At 39.7% G+C, this 25,965-nt stretch overlaps 2 protein-coding genes and 1 pseudogene across 2 annotated transcripts; 2 read left to right on the top strand and 1 right to left on the bottom strand.

The window, feature by feature from the left end:
• Nucleotides 1–1,233: 1,233 nt before the first annotated feature.
• Nucleotides 1,234–22,489, top strand: wdr1 (WD repeat domain 1). Its single transcript, XM_088338017.1, has 15 exons — nucleotides 1,234–1,399; nucleotides 4,264–4,385; nucleotides 5,271–5,361; nucleotides 5,453–5,600; nucleotides 6,897–7,077; nucleotides 8,180–8,257; nucleotides 8,366–8,446; nucleotides 10,219–10,452; nucleotides 11,608–11,695; nucleotides 11,772–11,925; nucleotides 13,371–13,458; nucleotides 18,416–18,526; nucleotides 18,782–18,958; nucleotides 20,171–20,315; nucleotides 21,864–22,489. The coding sequence occupies exons 1-15, from the start codon at nucleotides 1,384–1,386 to the stop codon at nucleotides 21,968–21,970; spliced, it is 1,821 nt and encodes a 606-aa protein (XP_088194143.1). The 5' UTR covers nucleotides 1,234–1,383; the 3' UTR covers nucleotides 21,971–22,489.
• LOC148363907 (U2 spliceosomal RNA) lies at nucleotides 4,047–4,190 on the bottom strand (annotated as a pseudogene).
• A 1,629-nt stretch (nucleotides 22,490–24,118) lies between the features above and the next one.
• LOC148363908 (general transcription factor II-I repeat domain-containing protein 2-like) lies at nucleotides 24,119–25,308 on the top strand. Its single transcript, XM_088337330.1, has 2 exons — nucleotides 24,119–24,177; nucleotides 24,531–25,308. The coding sequence occupies exons 1-2, from the start codon at nucleotides 24,119–24,121 to the stop codon at nucleotides 25,306–25,308; spliced, it is 837 nt and encodes a 278-aa protein (XP_088193456.1).
• The last annotated feature ends 657 nt before the right edge of the window (nucleotides 25,309–25,965 follow it).

Genomic DNA, 25,965 nt, shown 5'->3' on the forward strand with positions numbered 1-25,965 from the left:
GAACATGACTTGACTTGACTTGACCATAAATCCCCAAGTTAGCATCACAAACATTGCCATCAAACACAGAGAGCTAGAACCTGTCAACCCCAAAAAATATCTTGGAGCTGTCATATCAGAGGAGGAATCAGAACCAGAAATCATGGCAAGGATAGCTCAAACCACAGCCGCACTTGCCAGACTCAAACCCATCTGGAGGGACAAGAACAAAGCAGTGAAATCAAAGATCAGGCTCATGCAAGTGCTGCTTACTTCCAGCTTCCTCTACGCTCGCGAGACATGAACTTTCAAAGCAAAATTGGATAAGAAAATCCAGGCCATGGCGATGCGATGCTACGTGAAACTTCTAAGCATCAGCTGTTAAGTCCACGTGACAAACGAAATGGTGCGCAACACCATCAGGGGGCACATTGAACCCTACGGGGTCGGGGTATTGTTGTTAACTGTGGGCACACAGAAACTTCAGTGGGCGGACAGTATTAAGGACTACCAGTGATCCCAAAAGCCAAGAAGAGATCCGCAGGTTGGAGAGCGTTCTCCATCCGGTGCTGTGGAATGCTCTTCCCCCTGAAATTTGATTTGCAACCTCGGTGGAAATGTTTAAATCTAAGCTTAAAACACACTTCTATTCTATAACATATGAATAACCTATATTTTATGTTGACAAAATCTGTGTATTATTTGTTATTGTAACATCCGTTGCAGCCTGGTCATCCTGGAAGGGGGATTACCTCATGTGCAGTCTCTTCTCAAGGTTTCTTCATTTTCCTCATGTTGAGTTTTTTGAGTTTTTCCTTGCCGTTATGTAGGTTTTAGATCAGGGGATGTGTCATAATAGTCTGTAGTTTACAATTATCTGTGGTCTGTGCAGCCCTCTGAGACTCTGTGATTAACGGCTATACAAATAAACATGACTTGACTGGTGCTAACTTTGCCACAACCCTAAAACAGGCCAGGAGCCGTCAGCAGTGGAGAAAGCTGTCCAGAGTTGCACCCTCATGCGGTTAAGGGATCTGTAAAAACTGTATGAATACCATAATAATTACATAGCAACAACAAAGTATCAACACGATACGCTCAAAACTGGTAGTCCCTTGTGCTAATCGGTCACAAAAGTATCTCTCAACTTTAAAAAGGTTGACACCTGATTTAGGAAATAGAAATCGAGGGTGGGGCAAGCGTCGTGAAATCCCTTTTCACGCAGCAGTAGTTGTGTGGATGACAGCGGCAGCGTGGTATGCGAGTTTACCATATATGGGCAAAGGCAAGCGGTGTGAGGGCGCTACCTGCTTCCGGGTTCGTGTGACAAGAGAGAGCCTTTCGTTGTCTCCATTGATTCATTGATCTCAAAGCGCACTCTAAAGCGAGTGATCACGAGGAAACATGTCGTACGAACTCAGTGAGTATGCACGTTAACTTCACTGACAGAAAATCACTCAAAATTTGAAATTGGCGTGTCCCCCTCTTAACCAGACACCCGATTAGCATGTAGCTAGCTAGCTTCTTCTGTATCGGAATTGATGATTTGGACACGTGATCCGAATGCTTGTAAAATATTGTATTTAAGTTCGATGGTTTTAATTCATTCATAAGTGATCGAATTATAGAGGTTTGACGTATTTGAACGTCTGAAATATATCTTCTGGTGAGCTTGTGTTATTGTCCTCACGCGATGTTGTGACAAGTAGTGACAGGTTGGGTTCTCTTTCTTCTGAAAACCCCACCTAAAGATGGCACACCTTTTCTTTGACCACGATTGAATATATTTATCCATGACTTCTACTTTAATTATTTCTAATTCATCTATCTATTTAGTCGTATTTGTGCAACGTTTCCATTTCACTTGTTTTATTTTGTATCCAGAAGTGGCCTTGAGTGTTATTAGTCCTTGCTAGAACCAGTCCAGACAAACATGTTCTTGTAATGTTCAGTTGCATTTTTAAAAATATATAACGTCGTCATTATTCCAGTCACTGCTAAGATCTTCATCTATTTTATTGTAATTGTATAAGTTCAGGCAGCACAGCGGCGCAGTGGTTAGCCCGTGTGCAGCACAGTTAATATAATAATAATAATAATAATAATAATAATATCTGGGGTCATGAGATCCTGGAGTTTGCATGTTCTTCCCGTGCTTGCATGGGTTTCCCCCGGGCACTCTGGTTTCCTCCCACATTCCAAAAACATGCATGTCAGGTTAATTGGCCGGTCCAAATTGTCCCTAGGTGTGAATGAGCGAGTGAGTTGTCTGTCTCTCTGTGCCCTGCGACTGGCTGGCAACCAGTTCAAGGTGTCCACTGCCAACTGCCCAGAGATAGCTGGGATGGGCTCCAGCATCCCCGCGACCCTACTGAGGATAAGCGGTGCAGATAATGGATGGATGGATGTTTAAGTTCAGATTCAGATTCAGATTCAGATCTACTTTATTGTCATTCTAGTACACGTGTATACAGAACGAAATGTCGATGCATCTGACCCCCACAGTTTCCTTGAATGTACAGATATAAATAATGTTGTATTGTATTTTGGCTACGTATAGTATTTTACCATAGTGCCGATAGTGCAAGAAGAGTAGCTAACCAGATGTGCAAAATGGGCAGTCAGGTTAACAAGTCAGGTACACAGTAACATTAACACTGTAACAATAACGCTGTAATTACAATAGTGCAGAGAGCAATGTGCAAGGAGTGGCAAGCTATAAAAAAAACTGCCAGTAGTGCAAAAAGTCAGATTAGCAGCCGTTTAGATTTAAGTTAACTATATGTTAGATTGGCCATTTAACAGTCTAATGGCCAGGGGGACTAGACTAAGTTCATGAACTACTCGTGATTACACGACTTGCATTGTTTCAGTTGTGCTTTATTTTGTGCGCAATGTGGCCTTGAGTGTTCTCCTATTGGTAGTTGCTGCAACAAGTTCAGAAAATTAGTTTTATATATTTTTTTATTTATTTAGCAGCAAACAAATAGCTTAATTTATGTAGTCGTGATTATACAACGTTTCCATTATTTTACTTGTGCTTTATTTTGTCGCCCGAAGTGTCCTTGAGTGTTATTATACCAGTACTTGCAATAACCAGTATCGATAAAGACTTGCTGTACAAGTATTTTTTTAAAGATTAATCACTTATTCATTATTTCAGTCATTTATAACCTTGTTTATTCAGTCTTTACGATACAACTTCTTTATTATTTCAATTGTGCTTTTTTTTTTCTAGCCAGAGGTGGTCTTGAGCGTTATCATGTCAGTCAGTACTTGTTTATACCAGGTTAAACAAATCATTACTGTAGAGGTACCTTTTAGTTTAATATAGTCAAATATTTTTGTTCCACTAGCAGAATTTGTTGCTTATATTTGAGATAGATTACCTTTTTTATTTCACTAAAAGAAATTCTGAAAGGTTTTTCTAAACAAGTGAAATGTATGTAAATATAGAATTATTATTTTAAGTTATTTAATCATTCTATTTCTCTCTCTCACTATTTCTCCTTCATATATATTGCTCTTTTACAAAATACTACGAATCTTCTGTAGTTTAAGACTCCAATTTTTTGCAAATTACTAAATACGTATGTTATATAAAAACTATGAAAATTGAAAAAGAAAATAATTAAGTAGTGCTCATTTTTTTGTATTGACAATGTTATTTATGCCATCTGTTGGACATTTGCAGTTACAGCAGATTTTATGTGCAGTTTCTTTTTAAGTGATAACATTGTTTAAGAACCACTTTTCGACTTAAAACTGGCGCTCTTAATGCTGTTACGAAAAAAGTCCAGACTTGAAGATTCTCTGTCCATTGTAGAATATGATTTACAATATATATTACCTCTTACATAGGCTTCAACCTGATGTCTTAACTTTGCTGTTTTGTGCTACATGGGGGTTTGGGGTTTTTAAGGGTTATTTAGCTATCTTCGTTATTCATTATCCATTATCCGTTATCGGTCAGTTCATAATACGCTACAAAGCCTAGGAGCCGGGACACTTACTCTCAGCCAAAAGGCCAAGCTAAGGTCCTAGCCCTAAAGCCTCGCTGCGATCATTGCGAATGCACCGTTCCCGGAGGTACTGCTATACCGGGCCGATGCGTGGAGTGGACAGAGCAAGCTCTTATTCCATCTCCGGATTGCAAAAATCAAAGATCATGGCACCTTTAGCTAGATAGTACACATTTCTAAAGAAACGGTAGATCCTTCATAGACCATGCTGTAAATTCCTCATTTGCCTGAAAATGAATAATATGACACACTCTAATTTCAGGCCAAGTGTTTGCCAGTCTCCCGCAGATGGAAAGAGGAGTCGCCAAAGTGATTAGCGGTGATCCTCGGGGCAACAATTTCCTCTACACCAATGGGAAATGTGTCATCATCCGGAACATTCATGTAATTTTTTAATACATTTCAAGGTATACTTTACCGTTCAAAAGTTTTTGGGTCACCCAGACAATTTTGTGTTTTCCATGAAAAGTGACACTTTTCTTTATCAGTGTGTGTGTTTTTTTTGCCCATATGAATCGCTTCCCTTTTGTTGGTTAGTCTCAGATATGGCCTTTTTTCCCATTCCGACCTGGAGGCGACTTTTCACTGTAGATCAGGGGTCTCCAACCAAGAGTAACTTTAAGGGCTCGGGGTAACCTAAATGGGCCCCTTGATAATGCGCATCTGAAATCCAGCCATCCATTATCTGCACCGCTTATCCTCTGTAGGGTCGCGGGGGGTGCTGGAACCCATCTCAGTCATCTTTGGGCAGTGGTCAGGGGACACTTTGAACTGGTTGCCAGCCAGGAATGGACAACTCAATCGCTCATTCACACCTAGGGACAATTTAGACCGGCCAACTCACCTAACATGCATGTTTTTGGGAATGTGGGAGGAAACCGGAGTGCCCGGGGGAAACCCACTAGCTGGACTTGAATCCTGAACCTCCGCACCGTGGCCTTCTGACACAGTTATCAAATCCACAAACACTTATAAGAGCACTGGAAGGCTGGTTGCTGGAAATGGGCCTCTATTCATATATGTAGATGTTGCATGAAAAAACGGGCATTTTTAGCTACAATAGTCATTTACCATGTTAACAACATATGGGTGTATATCTGATATTTCATGTTATCTTCATTGAAAAAAACAATGCTTTTCCTTCGAAATCGAGAACATTTCTAAGCGATCCCAAACTTTTGAACCGTAGTGTACATGTCACATTTTCAATTAAGTTTTGCAGCTTCTGAAGGACAACTGATATCTATGTTTTCATTATTTCTTTGGAAGAACCCAGCCATAGCAGACATATACACCGAACACGCTCATACGGCTACTGTTGCTAAGTATGCCCCTAGTGGATTCTACATTGCTTCTGGAGGTAAGAGTCCCTATCACTCCCAACTACCGATGTAAAATTGTTATATATATATATATATATATATATATATATATAAATTTTTTTTTTTTAGATGTATCAGGAAAGATCCGCATCTGGGACACTGTGAATAAGGAACACCTCCTCAAGTACGAGTACACTCCATTATCGGGCAAGATCAAGGACATTGCCTGGTCAGAAGACAGCAAAAGGATTGCTGTTGTCGGGGATGGACGAGAAAAGTGAGTGTTTTGATTTTATTTTTGTATGTACATTAGATCCAAGGTACATGTCAGGAATCTACTCTGAGGTTGGATGAAAATCTAAACTGATTTTAAAACTTCTACTTGCAAGGATTTTCATGCACTTTAAATACTTTGATGGTCTCCTTATTCTTAACCAATCAACGATCGGGACATTTATTATCACCATATTCCCTATTGTGGGTAACAATAAGTGTTCCTTATACGTATTTATTATCTCAAGCTTCCTTTCCATGGTTGTCTTGCTTCTCCCTTTATAATAACTGCAAGCGTTGGACCCATAGCCGATGACAACAAACAATGAAATATTGTGTCGCAGTAACATGCCAAGTATTTACGAAGCACACAGAATTATGAACTTAATGAAGAAAGAAAGAGGCATTGTGGGAGGGAGTTTAGTCAAGATCATATCTGTATTTTGACGACGCAGTGACCCAAACCAATAGTAGACCAGCATTTTATATTATATTATTTTATATGACATAGACCAATAGCTAAGAGGCATCTTAGAGACAAAATTCTACATATGCTTTTGAGCATGCAAAGTAATATGTGGTTGGTATCATATAGTGGGGATAATGCTGTTAAGAGGGGCCCAGAAAAACATCTTACTCCACACTGTACAGTGAAAACGCTGCAATGCGGGGTCTCCGCATTCTGGTGTCCTATTGTGTCAGAAAACCACCATTCTCAATTTTGGAAACACTTCAGAGTGACATGTGAATTATTATTGATTAAAGTTCACGGATCCCTTGACCCGATAGGTCGTAGGGATGCCACTTCCTGTGGTGTGTCTTGGGCAAGTACAGCCTGGCAGCGCGCGACCCTCACCAGGCCGTGTTTTTTGGGTAGGGGTTTGCTCCCCCATATGAAACAGATCGTACTGATTTCCATGGTTACCAGTAGCAGGATAATCCTCCTTATTTTACTCGAATACAGCACCTTCATCAGCTGGGCGCTGTTTTCCCCCCGGCGTAATGCATCATCCAGCTCCTTGGACGTAAGCCGGATCTTGGCATTGAAGTGAAGCAGCCTGTGTGTGACAATGCTAATCCGATATCCTGAATCACTGGGAAAAGTTATTTTGTTATGAAATTTAGAGTAGGCTTGTTTTATCATAATCACATCGTACAATACGCATTACAGCACTTTTGGCTTTCATATTTCTCTTGTAAAACTAAAGTGCAATCAATTAAATGTGATTTCACACAAATGGCACCGATAATAATGAAACCATCTGACGGCCAAGCATTTACTAGAAAACAATTACCGCAGGTTCGCCTCGGTATTCTTGTGGGACTCTGGTTCTTCAGTGGGAACTCTGTCCGGCCATTCCAAACTAATCAACAGCGTGGACATTCGTCCCACACGTCCTTACCGTCTCATCACCGGAAGCGATGACACCATGGGTAATTTTTACGAGGGGCCGCCCTTCAAGTTCAAGTGCACGCTGCGTGTGAGTAGATGCCTTTGTTTTCAGATTTGAAGCTTGTTATTGTAATTGACCAAGAATCATACCCTGTGGATATGATTTAAGTCATTTGTCACAATTGGTTTTTGCATTTTTCTCTAGTAATATGACTCTGACTTTTTATTCCGTATTTGTTCAGTAGAATTATGATTCAAAGGTGAAGTTGTCATAAAAAACAAAATTAAGTAAATTACAGTGTATATACAGACACGTACAATAATTCCTAGGCAAAATTCGTGATAGGCAAAATTTGTGAAGTACAAACCTTTTAGGTTTTACAATTATTTTACTCAGGTATTTAACAAAAAAATAACTGAACGCTATTTTTATATTTTTTTAAGAAATCCGTACTTTCAAAGAATAAGCCAGGAGACTGTTTAGCCAATCAGAATGCAGAACACAATGCATGATACAAAGCCATGATAGGCGAAATTTGTGAAATCGAAACTTTTTTTCTTTTACAATACCTACACAATAAAATACTCTGTTATGTTTTTCTGACAAATAACTACTGTACCGTCAAATATTAATGGGCAAGGCAACTGTTTAGCCAATCAGAGTGGAGAACACAATTAACGATGCAAAGCTGTGATAGACGAAATTCCTGAAATAGAAGCCTTATTTTTTATTTTTATTTTTCAAAACCTACACAATTAAATACTATACACAAAGAACAAACCCTTTTACCGGCTCAAGCATTTATTTAACGAACAAAAGTACTGTGTAAATGTCTGCAGACTATTATTACACCATCCCATGATCTAAAACCTACATGAGGGCAAAGAAAAACTCTAAAGTCCCAGCATGAGGAAAATGAAGATACCGCATATGAGGTAATCCCTCTTCCAGGATGACCAGGCTGCAATGGATGTGTTACAACTTGTTATTTTAGAAATACATATTAAACTAGTAGCCCTTTGGACTATTAGGTAACTAAAGGTAGCGCTCATCAAATAAAAATTTGATGACCCCTAATCTAGATTCATTTCACATGGCAATACTTAGAATTTGTCATTAAATGTGGTTTTGACTTGCACTGAATTGTACCTAAAATTGTTAACGTTTTTCTAATTTGCCCTGTTGACAGACCCACACCCAGTTTGTAAACTGTGTACGTTACTCTCCCGACGGAAATAACTTTGCCACGGCCAGTGCTGACGGCAAGGTACGCATTCACCTGAAGAAAACTAAAGCATATTATTCAAATCCATGTTTGTGAAAATAACACGTTACAGAATGTTTCAGGAAAATCTTTTTTTTTTTTTGGGGTCAGATTGTCATTTATGACGGAAAAACTGCTGAGGTTGTCTGCGAGCTGGGAGGAGAGAGGGCTCACAAAGGAGGAGTGTATGCTGTAAGTTTGGCACTTTTTAATGCTAAAGAGAACAACTACTGTACTATATATAAGGTGCACCTAAATGAAGAATACACAAATTATTGGCATATGTTGCCATATCAGTTTTTTACTGTCAATTACCACATTCAAGCAAGATTTGTTCAATGACTGATGAATTTGATAAACATTGCTGACCTAAACTGCAAAACATTGTATGTAACGGGAATCGAACCCGAGTGGTGGCAGTGAGAGCGCAGACCACCCGTGGTACAGCTGATATACAACAAGGCATTCGATCTTGTCTCAATAGCTCACTTTTTTTACTCATAGTGCCAGCAACACTGATTTGCATAGTGCTTTCTGATAGGTTAAACAGTTTCACCACTTCCTCTCTACTGAGTGTTAGAGAATGGAGAAAATGAATGAATGAAGTTTATTTGGGCCAAGAACAAAAATATAAGGACAGCTTCAACTCCTATTTAACAGAAGAACAGCAAAACTTGTTCAAAGCAAAAAACAGCTGAACTTTACAATATTATACATAAACATGTAGACAAAGGGAGTAAGCTGAAGCCAAGTCAGAGTACCTGCGGATCATTGAAGTTTTAAAAGGCATTGAATTCATTATTCTAAAAATAAGGCCTTAATTGACATTAAAATGTCTTAAAAATACAGACACATTATTAAGATTTATATTTGTTTGAGCTGAAAAGGCTTAATAACATGTATCAATGTTTTTTTTGCATAATTCACCGATTTTATTTTTTTGGCAATATCAAGGGACCAATCGAGCCTTTCAGAGCAGACGCGTGGCTTATGTCTACCCACAATACACATAGCAAACTTGCTATCCGGCGAATGTTTTTCACCATGGCTAAAAGCTGTGCCAGGTAATGTGTACAAGCCACAGTGTATTGTGTGCAAGAATTTTTTTTTTTTTCAATTTCAGTTTCAATTTTTTTGTTGACTTGGTTTAAAAATGTCTTTCAAAAGACATTAAAAAGTCTTAAAATGTCCTGAATTTAACTTGCCTGAAGCTGTAGGAGCTGCAAAGCTTTTAAGTGCCCACCTGTTACAGTTCCCCCCTTTTTTCTTGTTGGGAAAACATTCCAGATCAAAACATAAAAACAGACTTTACCACACAAAAGAAAATTACAAAACAAGGAAATGAGACTTCGAACTTGATACCCAACGTAAATCTTTGGAAAGAAAAGAAAAAAAAAACTTTGTAAAAGTCAGTCTTTCAACAAGATACTATACAAGCCCCTTTATGTACATATACTTATTGAACTGAGAGGTTATTGACTTACTGGTACAGAAGTGGATATACTGTTTAACCTATTAGAATGCACTATGCAAATCAGTGTTGCTGGCACTGTGAGTAAACATAGTGTGATAATGGTTTTAATTCCAATACATTTTCGTATGTCATCTGTACCACAGGTGGTCTTGTGGTAAAGTGTCACCCTCACCTCTACTACTCTGGTTCGTTTTCCATTGCCTACACTGTTTTACGATTTTGGTCAGCGACACTTATCATCTGTTCAATCATTGGGTTAATATTTATAGTAAATGTATATATATAACACAAATACACGCAGTCGCTCTTACAATAATCTCAATTTATACATGCAGTAGCTCTTACTGTAGTCTCAATATGTCGTGCCTTATAGTCCAGTGCGCCTTTTGTATGAAATAAATATGGCACAGTATTATTTGGGGGAGCGCTTTGTAATCCAATGCGACTTGGAGTGAAATATATGTTACCTCATTTTTGTTTCTTTCGATAGATAAGCTGGAGTCCAGACAGCTCCCAGCTGATTTCCGCCTCAGGGGACAAGACTGTCAAGTTGTGGGATGTGGGCGCTAATACGGCCGTCACAACTTTCAATATGGGCTCTGAGGTTGCAGATCAGCAGCTCGGTTGTTTGTGGCAGAATGATCACCTTCTCAGCATCTCCTTGTCTGGATACATTAACTACTTGGACAAGAACAATCCTGACCGACCCATACGCACCATCAAGGTCAGGCTAACAAAGTTGTATTCATTTCTTCCTTTATTTTTAATACATGTTGATAGTTTTTGGAAAAAATCACTTAGCTTGACTGGACACTTTTTCATCATAAGTCATAATTTCAGCAAAATATTGATTTGACATGAGAGCTTTTAATTGTGATCAGAGTTCTTAAGAATAGAAGTGACTAAACCAATTTAATAGCAACAATTTGGAAATCTTCTATTACTGTAGATAAAAAGTATAATATTGAGTCCTCCTTAGAACACATGTTACAGTGGAATTTAATTTAATTTGATTGTAACTGAGGACTAAGCCTATTTTAAGTCTGTTTCTCGTAGTTATAATCTAGGAATAACGATGCAGTAATCACAAGATGAGTTATTTTAGAAATGTATTTCAAACTGGTAGCCCTTTTTGCCAATCATGCACCAAAGATGTTCCATTAGGTTTAGGTCTGGAGACATGCTTGGACAGTCCATTACCTTTTCCAATAGCCTCTTTAGAAAAACCTTGGTCATCTTAGTGGTGTGCTTGGAGTCATTGTCGTGCTGTAACAGTGCCCTGCGACCCAGTTTCTGGAGGGAGGGGATTCTCCTTGCTTCAGTATTTCATAGTACATGCCCGAGTTCATGTTTTCCTCAACAAAATACAACTCCCCAAATCCAGTTGCACAATGACATTCCCACCACCATGCTTGACTTTAGGCACGACACAAGCATGTTTTTACTCCTCACCTGGTTGACCCCACTCATGCTGGTCTGAGTACGTACAGGCTGACAGCCCCCAGGCCCTACATCCACCTCTCATCATCTGCTGCCAGGGGGTTAGCTACTTTTTTGAGGGGAAAAATACATTTACACTGCTTTATAAGCTTTGTATTGATTACTTTTATTGTGTCACAGCAATGTTTCTTCAGTGTTGTTCTATTGAACGTAATAAATGTGTACTCGCTTTGTGACATACTGCGTATTAATAGGTAACCTTCATCTATATGAAAAAAAAACAACCTTTGCAAGGACACCTTTTGTGTCGTAGGACATTCATAATGGAAGTTTTAAACCCAGAAACAGTCAAAGCATAAAAGCATAACCTTTACGCTTTGTCTCCTGGGTGCTGACTCTTCCCTTATGGCACCATGACACATCCTTGTATTTCCCACAGGGCCACAGCAAATCCATTCAGTGTGTGACAATCCATCAGAGTGACGGACGATCATACATCTATACAGGAAGCCACGACGGGCACATCAATATCCTTACAACAGATTTGTGGACCGTGATGTCGCATATCATCTCAACACGCATTTCCCTTAACCTTGGTCTCACATTATTGGGATGCAGAAACCGGGGAGAACGATTGCTTCTTGGGAAAGGGCCACAGCAACCAGGTGAGCAAGATGGTGGTCAATTCCGGCGAGGTGGTGACATGCAGCATGGATGACACGGCGCGCTTCTCTAGCATCGACAAGAAGGATTACAGGTAAATAAGGCCAGCTGTTTTATCATGTATTCAATTGAGTGAATAATCTGAGTTAGTACAAATAAGGCAGGTGTGTCAAACTGCGGTTCACAAGTAATTTGTGGCAAAAAAAAAGTGGTTTTGGTCCGTTTTGGGGAGGCAGTGGCTCAGGAGGTAGAGCGCTCATCTTGGGATTAATAGATCGCAGTTTGAATCTCGGCTCCTCCGTGTTACATGTCGAAGTGTCCTTGGGTAAGACACTGAACCCCTAATGCCCCCAATAAGCAGGTTGGCACCTTGCAGGGCTGCACGGCTGCTATTGGTGTGTGTGTGTGTGAAGGGGTAAATGTGAAGCACATTGTAAAGCGCTTTGGGAAGTCTTCATTGACTTGTAAAGCGCTATATGAATCCAGATCAATTCATTTCATTATTTTGGCTTGTTTTTTTCAGTGGTTTTTGTGCTCGTTTTTCAGTCGATTTTCGTTTTTAGATTTTTTTTCCGGTCATTTTTATCGTCTTAGTCTTTTGGTTTCTTTTTATAATTTTTTAGTGTTTTTTGTTTTGTTTTCGTCCTTCTGAATTGTATTTACTTTTTAGTACTTTTACATACGTTTCATCACTTTTTCAGGCTTTCAGGACTTATTTAGGTAAAATGGTAAATGGTCTGCACTTCTATAGCGCTTTTCAAGTCAATGAAGACCTCCCAAAGCGCTTTACAATGTGCTTCACACTTACCCATTCACACACAGACTAGCACACCAATCGGGAGTCAGCCATGCAAGGCGCCTACCTGCTTATCGGGGTCTGTTTCAGTACTTTTTTTCACACTTTTCACTAGCTTTTATACTTTTTCCATACTTTTCAGTTATTTGTCATACTTTCAGTACATTCTTCAAATATTTACATAGTAGTTTTTTTTGGTTTACTTTCATTTTTGGGTCATCTCCTCTGTTTTTGGGGTCATTATTTGGTCATTTTGTTGGTGGTGTTTCAGTCGATTTTCATTGTATTTTTTTGATCGTTTTGTTATAATTTTTTGGGGTTGTTTTATGATAATTTTTCTAGTAGCACGAGAGGCCATATTCAGAAGAGTTCATGTTCACTGTTCCATTCATGTTTAAAAAGTTGAAAGTTAAGGAACTGGCAAAAGAGGCAATTGAATAGAATAAAAATGTATTTTTGAAACATTTTACTTGGTTTCTGGAGTTGTTTATATCTCCTTTATTTATATTATTGTATTTACAAATTCCTGATTGATTTCCTTATTATTTTTTTAACATAATTGTTTATCTATATTATATTTTTTTCTTTTTTTTTTTTTTTAAACATATGTTTGAGAACATTGGATTTTTTTTTATTATAGCTTTTCTTGTGAAAAACCTAATGCAGCCCAGACTCCTTTTTCCTGTGTCCCTGGTCAACTGAGTTTGAGAGCCCTAAAATAAGCTGAGTTGTCTTGTTTCCAGTGCTTCTGATGTGGTGAAAATGGAAACCCAGCCTAAGAGTATCTCAATCGCCGAGGGAGGTTACACGCTTGTTGTGTGCATTGGCCAGGTAATCACTTTCCTTCTAATCAGTGTTGGACCCTAATATAAGATTTTCTATTGGTCTACTACTAACCCTAAGGGTTTTTGAAGGCATTTCAAGGGGTACTAGATATTTTAAAGTACAGGAAGTACATATATATCTATCTATCTTATAGAATTTACTAGAATAGAATTTACTTTTATTTTCATTCTTTGTAACCATGCAGACAGAACAAAATGTCGATACACCTTACCCAGACAGTTAAACTGTAGCAAGCCGATGCAGCCGCAGCCAAACAAGACGCCGCCATTTTAGACCCAACTGCTGTGTTGGGAGTCATTAGTCAAAAAACACCCCCCAATTCCAACCCTTAATGCTGAGCGCCAAGCAGGGAGGCAATGAGTACCAATGTTGTAAGTCTCGGCCGAGGCTTGAACCAGCGACCTCCTAGTCCCGGAGCGAAAGCCCTACCATTTCGGCTACCGGGCTGGTGATAAATGATAAGATATATATCTGTATCAAATATTTCTTACAATTATTACACAGTCAAATTCTCTATTATATAATGGAAATGAAGTAAAAACCCTTATGATAGGCCTCAGAATTTGTTAAACAAATAAGAATACAGTATACTGCACCTGTATACTGTAAGTTCCGGACTATAGAGCGCACCTGTTTATAAGCCGCACCCACCACATTTTAAGAGGAAAACCGATTTTGGACTTACACAAGCCGCACCTGTATATAAGCCACACGCGCCCCCATTGAAAAATGTAACACAAAATTAACCCAAACCCGACTTTAAGTCCCGCGATTTAAACTGAATGTCCTTCATTAAAGTACACAGTCCAAAAATCACAGCCGGCAAAATGAATGGAAAATGATACCGGTACTTAAGGTTTGATGCAGACCTGCAGAGTCCGGGTCCCGTTGAAAGTAATCCAAGGAAGAAAGTGTATATTTCCAAAGGTAAGGGTGGAAAAAATATATATCCACTATTGTCTGCCGTGTCCACAAACACTCACCTTTACCGGTCCCCACTTCCCGTCGCCCCGCGTTTGTTACGCCCCTTCTTTTTAATTCGCCCGTGCAAAACATATCAGAATAAGTGTCCAAAATAAATACAAATAAATACATTACAAAAATATACAGTTGCAAATACATATTATACATGGTTACGTATATTTACAAAGAAAGACGGTACACCGAGAGAGTTTTCAAAGCTTTGATAATCATAATATAACTTTCATCCCAAACGGTGCCTGTGACAGGGCAGTTAATGGTAGCTACACGCTAGCAACACGCTCGCAACACAGTAAACGGGTCTGGTAAAAAAACATACCGTACTTGTAAAAATCACGGTAAACCGTCCTCATCTTCCTCCTTAGAACTGAAGCCATCAAAGTCGTCTTCCTCAGTGTCGGAAAGAAACTTTGTCATATAGACGTCGTCCCAAGCTCCTGCAGCCTCACTCGCGCTGTCATTGTCGCTTGAACTCTCATCCACTCCCGATTCTGTGCCCTCCTCTCCGTCACGCAGCAGACCAGCTTTTGATGTGCCTTTCTTTTTGCATTTTTCATGATGAGGGTATGTTTACGCTAATTTAAGTGATGCACAAGCCAAGAAGTTGCAGTCTTCCTCGGCGCTTATATTCCACCGGTCTAAAGCTTACCTTTTGTACTCGAGCGCCACTGGCGGCCGTTAGAAAAATTACATAAATTGGCCGCATCACTGAATAAGCCGCAGGGTTGAAAGTTTGAGAAAAAAGTAGCGGTTTATAGTCCGGAATTTACGGTACATTTATTTATTTTGTACCAATAGGTAATCTCTTATAGCGTAATCAGAATGCAGAACACAATGCATGATGAAAATTGGTGAAGCATCGAGACCACGAAAGGTGAATTGTGTTATAGCGAGGGATTAATGTATATCAAATATCTACGCAAAATCAAAGCACTGCAGAAAAAGGATATTGTCCTTGTGAGGTTTTAGGGAGATTGTCGAAAAATGATTGTATTATGCTTTTATAGATTAGTAAAATAAGAAAACAATTATGCACTTATTATTTCTTTCAATTTCAGAATTATTTGCCTTTATTGCTATTTATCTTTTTTTTAATCGTAAAATAGGAATATTAAAATGAATTAATGGAATAGTTTTTGCTAAAATGTAATTTTTTTTATGATTTTTTTTTTTTTGTAACTTACTGGTACTAATGTATATAATATATATATATATACTGGACTGTCTCAGAAAATTAGAATATTGTGATAAACATCTTTATTTTCTGTAATGCAATTAAAAAAACAAAAATGTCATACATTCTGGATTCATTACACATAAACTGAACTATTTCAAGCCTTTTATTATTTTAATATTGCTGAATTTGGCTTACAGCTTAAGAAAACTCAAAAATCCTATCTCAAAATATTAGAATATCATGAAAAAGTATACAAGTTGGCTATTCAACTAATCACCTGAATCATCTAATTAACTCGAAACACCTTGCGAGGGTTTCCTGAGCCTTAAAAACACTCAGCTTGGTTCAGTAAACTAAATCACTGCTGATCTGACTGCTGTCCAGAGGACCATCATTGATACCCTCCATCAGGAGGGTAAGACACAAAAAGAAATTTCTCAAAGAGCAGGCTGTTCACAGAGTGCAGTTTCAAAGCATATCCACAAAAAGTCTGTTGGAAGGGAAAAATGTGGCCGGAAACGCTGCACAACCAAGAGAGATGACCGCAGCCTTAACAAAATTGTGAAGAAGAGCCGCTTCCAGAATTTGAGGGAGCTTCAAAGACAGTGGGCTGAAGCTGGAGTCCAGGTATCAAAAGCCACAGTTCACAGACGTGTCCGGGAAATGGGCTACAATAGCCGTATTCCCATGGTCAAGCCACTTCTGAACTCAAGACAACGGAAGAAGCGTCTGACTTGGGCTATGGAGAAGAAGCACTGGACAGTGGTCCAAAGTCCTCTTTTCAGACGAAAGCAAGTTTTGCATTTCATTTGGAAGTCAAGGCGCCAGAGTCTGGAGAAAGGCTGGAGAAGAGCAAAATCCAAGTTGCTTGAAATCCAGTGTGAAGTTCCCACAGTCAGCAATGGTTTGGGGAGCCATGTCAGCTGCTGGTGTTGGTCCACTGTGTTTCATCAAGTCCAGAGTAAATGCAACTGTGTACCAAGAGATTTTAGAGCACTACATGCTTCCATCTGCTGAAAAGCTCTATGGAGATGAGTATTTCATTTTCCAGCATGATCTGGCACCTGCCCACAGTGCCAAAACGACCAGTAACTGGTGCACTGACCATGGCATCACTGTCCTTGATTGGCCTGCTAATTCCCCTGACCTGAACCCCATCGAGAATTTGTGGGGTATAGTTAAGAAGAAGATGAAAGACACCAGACCTACAAATGCAAATGAGCTGAAGGCCGCTATCGAAGCATCCTGGGCATCAATAACACCTCAGCAATGCCACAGGCTGATTGCCTCCATGCCACGCCAGATTGATGCAGTAATCCGTGCAAAAGGATTCCCAACCAAGTACTGAGTGCATCAATGGACATTTTCAAATGTTTGATTTAGTTTTGCTGTTATAAAATTATTTTTTTTACTTGGTCTGAGGAAGTATTCTAATATTTTGAGATAGGATTTTTGAGTTTTTTTCAGCTGTAAGCCAAAATCAGCAATATTCAAATAATAAAAGGCTTGAAATAGTTCAGTTGATGTGTAATGAATCCAGAATGTATGACATTTTTGTTTTTTTAATTGCATTACAGAAAATATAGAACTTTATCACAATATTCTAATTTTCTGAGACAGTCCAGTATATATATATATATATATATATATATATATATATTAGTGTGTGTGTGTGTGTGTGTTTGTATATATAATATAATGTGTATGTATGTATGTATATATGTGTGTGTGTGTGTGTATGTATATAATATATATATATATATATATATATATATATAATTAGCAAATGTACAATTACAAATAGATTTTTAGTAAAATGGGAACAATAAAATGAATAAATAATATAATAATTATTTTCCTTTCTATAATTTTAGGAGTTATTTGTAACATAGTGAAATCCATAAAATTAACACATTTTAGAGCATTAACAAAAAGATCAGCTGTTTAATATCTATTTTTTACGGTTTAAAATTGATTTTTTTATTGTATTTCCTATTTGAGTCAAAATGCTTATTTAAATGAGCAAAATCATCTGCCATAATCAATTTTCTTTCTTCTGTGTTTTATTTCCTTTTTTGTAGGGAAATGGTTAAGAATATAAAAATGTGTTTTTTAAATTTTTATTATTTCTAAGAAGTAACATGTCGGCGATCCTCACTGAAGCTCTAGATGAAATAAGAAAACAATTCTAATATTAAAAAAATAAAACCCACGCAAGCACAGGGAGAACATACACTCCGCACAGTAAGGCCGGGAGCTGGATTTGAACCCACTCAGGAGGTTCCCACGACCTCAGAACTATGCTGCACACGCGCTAACTATTTCACATTTCCAATGATTACGGACAGTACCGAAGGCTTATATCATATCGCCACTTCGCTGCTAGCCGCTTAGCCTTTACCTTAGCTCCGGCTCTGCAGCCACGATAGGGCTCCCTCACCACGTCAGGTAAATGGGGAATCATGCTGGCACGAGAATTCTTCAGGGCAAGGAGTTGATCATCATTTCTTCCTCATGCCGTGAGGCTCCTTAACTCCACCCTGGGGAGTAAAAGCCTACATTAAACCCCACCCCCACATTTGCATATTACCCTATTTTTATTAGTGTGTATTTTCCGTAGCACTATTTAAATACTCTATAGGAAAACGTTATTTTGGGTATTTTTGTATTCCCTATCTTTATTTTGATATTTTATTTTTCAACACAAGGACACTGCTGGAAGTGTGAATTTCCCTGCGAGGATGAATGAAGTATCTATTTTTTGCAATGTTTTTGTTTTTCCAGGTAGTTTTGCTGAAAGACAAACAGAAGGTGGACACAAAGGATAATCTTGACTACGACCCTGAGGTCGGTGTTCTCCATCCTTCAGGGAGCATTGCTGCCGTGGGAGGAGAGGTAAGGGCTGGTATTGGATTACTGCAATCGGCGTTAATCCAATTACACTAAAAAGACACTCGCACTGGCTCATTAACAGAAATTAGAGCACGCAGTCACACACAATGACGTCTCTTATAAACTTTATTTTTTTACTCGTTGCTGCTACTCTGAAAAGCCTCATCCTTAAAAAAGGACCTTCTATCACATTAATGCTCCGTATAAATGAGGATTTATCTTCCAGTGTCACACTGATGTTCCTCTCTCACTTTGCAGGACGGTGTCATTCGCCTTTACTCTGTGAAAGGCAACAAGTTGATGGACGAAGGCAAAACCGTAAAGGTCCGAGGTACCATCACCGATATGGCTTACTCCAACAACGGAGCCTATCTGGCAGTCATCGATGAAAAGAAAGTGGCCACGCTCTTTAATCATTCGGACGAATCCTACTCGGTAAATAACGTCCGCAGACTTATGATTAAAGGTATTCTCAAATTCTTAAACATGCAAAATCTGAGGAAATGTATGTAGATTTCATCTGTGTATTCCAATTATTTTCATTTTCCAATTATCCAATGTGCCTGTGCGGTCTAGCGAAATCTCTCTTGCATTGTGGCCATGAAGGGCGGCAACTAAAAACTAAGCCGGCTGGGAATAAACCAAAGTACACAGCAAAACTGGCCTGGCTAAGCCAGGCACAACGCACAGTGGGCAGCCAAGGAGCACCAACCTGGAGCAATAACAGGAAAGCCCCCGGCAGCGCTATGCAAAGAAGGCGGCCACAGGCCGGTAGGGCGGCCACCGAGGGCAGGCACGAAGGGCGGGCAAGAAGGGCGGCCACGGCCACAGAGGGCGGGCACGAAGGTGAAAACAATGTACACAGGAAAACCGGCGATAACGCCAGGCTTGCCGGGAGCAATCGTAAGTAAATATCTTGGCAGCCACATGCAATGAAAGGAGGCCACGCCGGGCAGGCACAGAGGGCGGCCTTTGTGGGTGGTCACGGAGGACTGCTATTAAAAGCTAAAGTAGCTAGGAATAAACCAATGTAGACGGCAAAACTGGCGCCAGCGCCAGGCTAGCCAGTCAGACAACGTACGGTGGGCAGCCAACAAGTACCAACCAGGAGCAATCCAAACAGGAAAGCCCTCGGCAGTCCCATATTAACGAGGAGATAGCCTGACAATAATTATACCAACCGCGACACACCAGGCAATAAACATAACACGAAAAGGCAAACAAGGAGCACACGCCGTAATGGCTGGAAGTAAACTCACCCCACGCAGCTTTTGGAAGTGGAATTATGCAACTCAGACAAAACAGTCACACGTCCCCTGTCACTCGGTGAGCAAAGTTCCAATTTCTCCGAGCAGAAATGATGCATCCCCTATCCACTACAATCGCTGATTGTTTCGGAGCTGCCTCACATGTCGCGTTAACAGTATTCGCCATTTTGAAAGGGGTGTTTTTTCAATGACGTTACAGCGCAATAGGAAGGGAGCCAGGTGGGTCATGGTTGAGACTAAGTTTTGCAACAATATTTGCATAATTGTGGGCTGGAACACTACAGGTTCTGTGCCTAATTGAAAAAAAAAACAACAGTTTGTGAATACCTTTTAAATGGTTTTGTATCCTTCATTGAAAGTTTCATCCTCGTTTTTTTAGATGAAACATGAGTTTTATGGACACCACGCAAAACCCGTCACCTTAGCCTGGGCGCCTGACGATAAGCACTTTGCAACTGGTGGGATGGACATGAACGTTTATATCTGGACGGTTGATGATGCGGACAAGCGGATAAAGCTTCCAGGTAGGAAAAATGATATTGATCATGATGATAGTTATGCCAGCAACAGTGCTACTAATAATAGATAAATGTTAGTTAAAAATGTTAAAGTAGTAAATATAATAAAATGAAAAATGGCAATTTAAGTCATTTTTATTAATAAATAATCATCATAATCATATTACTACTGTTATTGGTAAATGATTGATTAAACTTATTGTAGTAGTTGTAGTATCTTAATAATATTCATTTTATTTGTCTTTCTCTCACACTAGCTTTCTTGCTCACCCTTGTTCTCTCTCTTGCTAGCTCGCTTTGTCTTTCTCTTTTTCTCGCCAGCTCTTTCTCTCTTTCGCTCTCTCACTAACTTGCTATGTCACTATCTCTCTCGTTCTTGCCAACTCTGTCTCTTTTGCTCTCTGGCTAGCTAGCTATGTTGCTATCTCTCGCTCCCTCTGTCTCACTCACTCTAGCTTGCTATGTTGCTATCTCTCTCTCTCTCTTGTTACCTTTCTCTCCATTTCTTTTTAACTATACTACTCTCTCTTTCTTACTCTCGCTCGCTAGCTAGCTTTGGCTATATATGTGTAGTTCTAACTTGCTCTCTCTTAGTGCTCATTCTCTCACACTAGTTTTCTTACTTGCGCTTTCTTTCTTGCTAGCTCTCAATCGCTTGTTAGCTCGCTATGTCTCTCTCTCTCTCTTTTTCTCACCATCTCTGTCTCTCTCGCTAGCTTGCTATGTTGCTATCTCTCGCTCTCGCTACCTCTTTCACGACCTATCTCTCTTTCACTCTAGCTCGCTGTGTTGCTATCTCTGTCTTGCTACCTCTCTAGCTATGACTCTTGTTTTCATGCTCATGCTAGTTAGCTTAGGCTATTATATGTCTCGCTCTCCCGAGCTGTCTCTCTCGCTCGCTATCCATATCTTATCTCTTTCTAGCCATCTCTCTTTCACTCACAAGCTAGCTCGCTATGTCTCCATCTCTTGTTCTCGCCAGCTCTGTCTCTTGCTAGCTTGCTATGTTGCTATCTCTCTCTTGCTACCTTTCTCTCCATCTCTTTTTAACTAGACCCCTCTCTTTCTCTCTCTCTCGCGCTCGCTTGCTAGCATTGGCTTTATATGTGTAACTCACTAGCTCTCTTTCTCCCTTCCTAGTGCTCTTTCTCTCACTCTAGCTTTCTTGCTAGCTCTCTTGCCAGCTCTTTCTCTTTGTTGCCGGCTCCGTCTCTTTTACTCTCTTGCTAGCTCGCTACGTTACTATATCTCGCTCCCGCTACCCCTCTCTTTCTCCCTCTAGCTTTCTATGTTGCTAAATCTCTCTTGCTAACTCGCTCTTTATTTCTTTTTAGCTATAACTCTCTCGCTCTTACGCTCGGGCTAGCTAGCTTTGGCTATTATATGTCGAGCTGTCTCTCTTGCTCTCCATCCCTATCTTATCTCTTTTTAGCCATCTATTTTAATTTTTATTTTGACTTTATAACTTGTATTCTATTATCCAGTTTCTTAATGGTGAAAATATTTATAATATTTCAAATGGTATTAATTCTTATTCCTCTTGGGGTTCTCCAGACTGTCACAGGCTGCACCATGTCAGCAGCTTGACTTGGCTGGACGAAAACACCCTGGTCACCACATCCCACGACGCCAGCGTCAAGCAGTGGAAAATTACGTACTGAGACACGACAAAAACTACTGTACCATTTAATCGATCCCAATCTAAAACGGTGTATTTTGCGGTCTGTACACATCCGTATTGAAAACGGATGCGGTATAGTGTAAACAAGGAAACGAGCGAGTTTTTTTTCTCTGTGCAATTAGTTGGAGCATCCCGATTCCTCATTAGGTGTATAGACGCTGCTCGGCATTCCATAAATAATGGCACTTGTATGCTAAAAACATAGTGTCGTTTTTACACTAATGTTGTCAGACATTTGAGAAGTCCTCAATACGGTTGCCTTCTTTTGAAAGGGGATGGAGAGCAGTGGGTGTGTGCAGCTTTATAGTGTCACTTTCTTTTTAATGATCATGGTTTTGCTACTTCTTGGACTGGGAAGCAATTATTGCAACCAAACACAAGTATTTCACTCATTTGTTCAAGGATCTTTTTTTCTCTTTGCCTCCTAGTGTTTGTTTCCATGTCTTGTCTATGCATTTGTTAATAATTTTGCTGGAAATAATAAAACGATTTTGCATTATCCAATGTGATTCATTTTTGTTTACAACACTGATTTTCATAGCCATCTCTCGACAAAGGTTATTCAGTCTGTTCGTCTGAGGATACTACTTTTGGAGTCTTGAGAACCACCTGCCTTTAAAACATGGCTACACGATATACTATTTCGCTTAAATTAGAAAAAAAAAATCCATTCTACCATGTTGAATGATTTTGTCTATCCAAAAAAGAAAAACACTGACACGACTTCAAGGATCCTTCTACCACCTTGGTAGTGTGTCTTGGGCAAGTCAAGTCATGTTTATGTGTGATGCCCTTAATCACAAGGAGTCTCAAAGGGCTGCACAGACAACAGCTCATTGCAAACTACAGACTATTGTGACACCATCACCTGATCTAAAACCGACATGAGGGCAAGGAAAAACTCAAAAACCTCAGTCAAGTCATGTTTATTTTTGACGCCCTTAATCACCAGGAGTCTCAAAGGGTTGCACAGACCGCAGACTATTGCATTAGACCAGGCATAGGCAAACTACGGCCCGCGGGCCATACACGGCCCGTTGGTCTTTTTAATCCGGCCCGCCAAACATCTCCCAAATATATCAAAAAATATACCAGCAAACATTGTTCATTTACTTTCCCCTGTAATGCCCACATTTCCCCAATAGATAGCTTGAGTATTTGCCCCCTTTTCTTTGCGCTTAGGCTTTTCCCTGAAGAAGCACTCTCCTTCTCGGTTTTCGCAGTAATGCTTTTTTACTTGAGTTTATCAAAGAAAAGAAAAGTCGACAGTGAGTGCCGAGTGTTTAAAAAAAGAATGGAGTCAAGTCATTTTTATTTGTATAGCCCTTAATCGCAAAGAGTCTCAAAGGGCTTCACAGGTTATTACACATAAGCAGTTTAGGTTATTCATATGCTATAGAGTAGAAGTGAGTTTTAAGCTTAGATTTAAACATTTCCACTGAGGTTGCAGATCGGATCTCAGGGGGAAGAGCATTCCACAGCTCCGGTGCCCGGATGGAGAACGCTCTCGAACCAGCGGAACACTTATTGGCTCTTGGGATCACCAGAAGACCGGCGCTCTCAGAACGAAGGCTTCGGGGCGGAACAACAAAATGTTTCCGATCAAAGGCTGTATGCTTGATATGTCAAGAAAGCATCGTGGTTTTTAAGGAGTACAATATTAGCCGTCACTTTGCTACGAAGCATTCCAATTATGCCAGCAAGCTGTCGGTGCAAGAACAGGGGAGCTACAGCTGAAACAATGGCAGCCAATTTACTGTCCCAGCAACATTTTTTTCACCGACAAACTGCGCTTTAGAAGTCAACTACCAAGGCAAGCTTTTTGCTGGCATTCAAATTAGCAGCAGCTAGCAAGCCTTTATCCGAAGGTGAGTTTTTGAAAGACTGCATGGTGGAGACTGCAGGTGTTCTGTGTCCGGAAAGTTGAGGCAATTTCGAAAGAATCAGTTTGTCACGTTGGACTGTGACTCGCTGTGTGGAACTAATTGATGAACATATAGCTAGCCAGCTAAACAAAAAGGCAGAGTTCTTTCAGTTATATTCACTTGCACTGGATGAAAGTAATGAAATGAAAGACACAGCGCAGCTCATAATTTTTATCCGAGGAATAAATGACAACTTTGAGATAATGGAGGAGTTTTTGACCATGGAGTCCCTGAAAGGAACAACGCGGGGAGAGGACATACAGTATATGAAAAGGTGTCTGCTGCAATCGAGAAACATAAACTACCTTGTAGTAAACTTGCCATTGTCACGACGGATGGATCACCAAATTCAACAGGAAAAAACGTTGGGCTGCTTAAACAAATCCAGGATAAAGTAAAAGAGGAAAACCCTGAACAGGGTGTTATTTTCCTTCACTGTTTCATCCATCGGGAATCACTTTGCAAGTCTTTATTACAGCTTAGTCATGTTGCAAATCCAGTCGAAAACTTGATACGCGCAAGGGGACTCCAGCATCGTCAGTTCATCACGTTCCTGGAGGAAATTGATGCGGATCATCAGGACATACTTTACCACTCTCGTGTCCGGTGGTTAAGTTTGGGCAAAGTGTTTCAACGCATTTGGGACCTGAAAGAGGAGATTGGCGCAATTTTAGAGTTCAATGAGAAATCTGACGAATTTCCTGAGCTACGAGACCAGAACTGGCTTTGTGATTTTGCGCTTGCTGTGGACATATTTTCACACTTGAATGAGCTGAATGTGAAACTGCGGGGGAAATATCAGTTTGTGCATGACATGTACAAACATGTTACAGCGTTCAAATCTAAGCTCATATTATTCTCCAGACAAGTTGCGTACACACCTTTCACTCATTTCGCCACACTTGACACTCAGAAAGAGGCGACGCGATATGCAAAGAAATACAGCAAATCACTGGATGACCTGCACAGAGAATTCAGTCGCCGGTTCTCTGATTTTGAAAACATTGATGAGTCACTTCAGCTCGTGTCTTGTCCCTTCTCACAAGACCCGGAAACAGTACCACATGAGGTGCAATCGGAACTGATCGATCTTCAGTCTGACGCCACTTTGAAGGAAAAGTTTAACACTCTTAAACTTAACGACTTTTATGCTTCACTGAACGAACCCACCTTTCCAAACCTACGGAGGACGGCACAGAAGATGCTGGCCTTGTTTGGCTCGACCTATGTATGTGAGCAGACATTCAGTGTTATGAACATGAACAAATCCCGTCACAGATCCAGGATAACTGACCAACACCTCGGATCGATCCTGAGAATCGCCAAAACAAAACTTACCCCAGACTTTGATGCACTGACAAAACAGGGAGATCAACAACACTGTTCCCACTGAAACTGATGGTGAGTTTTCCTGCTTTGTTTATTCAACTGAAATGTATTTAAATTAATCATTAGTAGGTCAAATCCTGTATGTAATTCATATAACACTCAATCCATCTGTTCTTGGCTCGGCTCCTCTGTCAAATTTTAGAAGTCATTGTGGCCCTCGAGTCAAAAAGTTTGCCCACCCCTGCATTAGACTGTACCAACTATGCACCATCATCACCGATTCTCTCGTACTCTTGTTTTCCTGTCCCCATTCGCTTTCCAATAAAGCTGCCATGCCCCCCCCCCAAAAATGAATTATTAAAATTGAGATGGATTTTTCATCATTATCAGTCACTTTATTCAAAGTAGTCGAGTCATGTTTATTTGTATAGCTCTTAATCACAAGGCGTCTCAAAGGGCTGCACAGACCACAGATTCATAATAAAAGTAATAAGTAATATTTTTTTAGTATTGCTGTAGAATTATTTAGTAGTATTCCTTTAGTATTTTTCTAATATTGCACCGGTTGTATTTTTGTAGTATTACTGGTGTAATATTTCTGTAGTAGTTTATTTGTATTCTAGTATTGCTGTGATGGTATTTTGTAGTATTGCTGTAGAATTATTTAGTAGTATTTCTTTCGTTTTTTTCTAACATTACACTGGTTGTATTTTTGTAGTAT

Source organism: Urocampus carinirostris, chromosome 6, assembly GCF_059441175.1.
Source record: "Urocampus carinirostris isolate Australia breed hairy pipefish chromosome 6, RoL_Ucar_1.0, whole genome shotgun sequence".
Classification (NCBI taxonomy): Eukaryota; Metazoa; Chordata; class Actinopteri; order Syngnathiformes; family Syngnathidae; genus Urocampus; species Urocampus carinirostris.

Excerpts from the sequence above, each read along its gene's own strand:
- LOC148363908 (XM_088337330.1), top strand. The coding sequence starts at position 24,119 with ATGGAGGAGTTTTTGACCATGGAGTCCCTGAAAGGAACAACGCGGGGA. Across the intron at positions 24,178-24,530 it reads ACGCGGGGAGAGGACATACA|TTTGGGCAAAGTGTTTCAAC; the intron begins GTATATGAAAAG and ends CCGGTGGTTAAG.
- wdr1 (XM_088338017.1), top strand. Across the intron at positions 5,362-5,452 it reads ATTCTACATTGCTTCTGGAG|ATGTATCAGGAAAGATCCGC; the intron begins GTAAGAGTCCCT and ends TTTTTTTTTTAG. Across the intron at positions 13,459-18,415 it reads TTGTTGTGTGCATTGGCCAG|GTAGTTTTGCTGAAAGACAA; the intron begins GTAATCACTTTC and ends TTGTTTTTCCAG.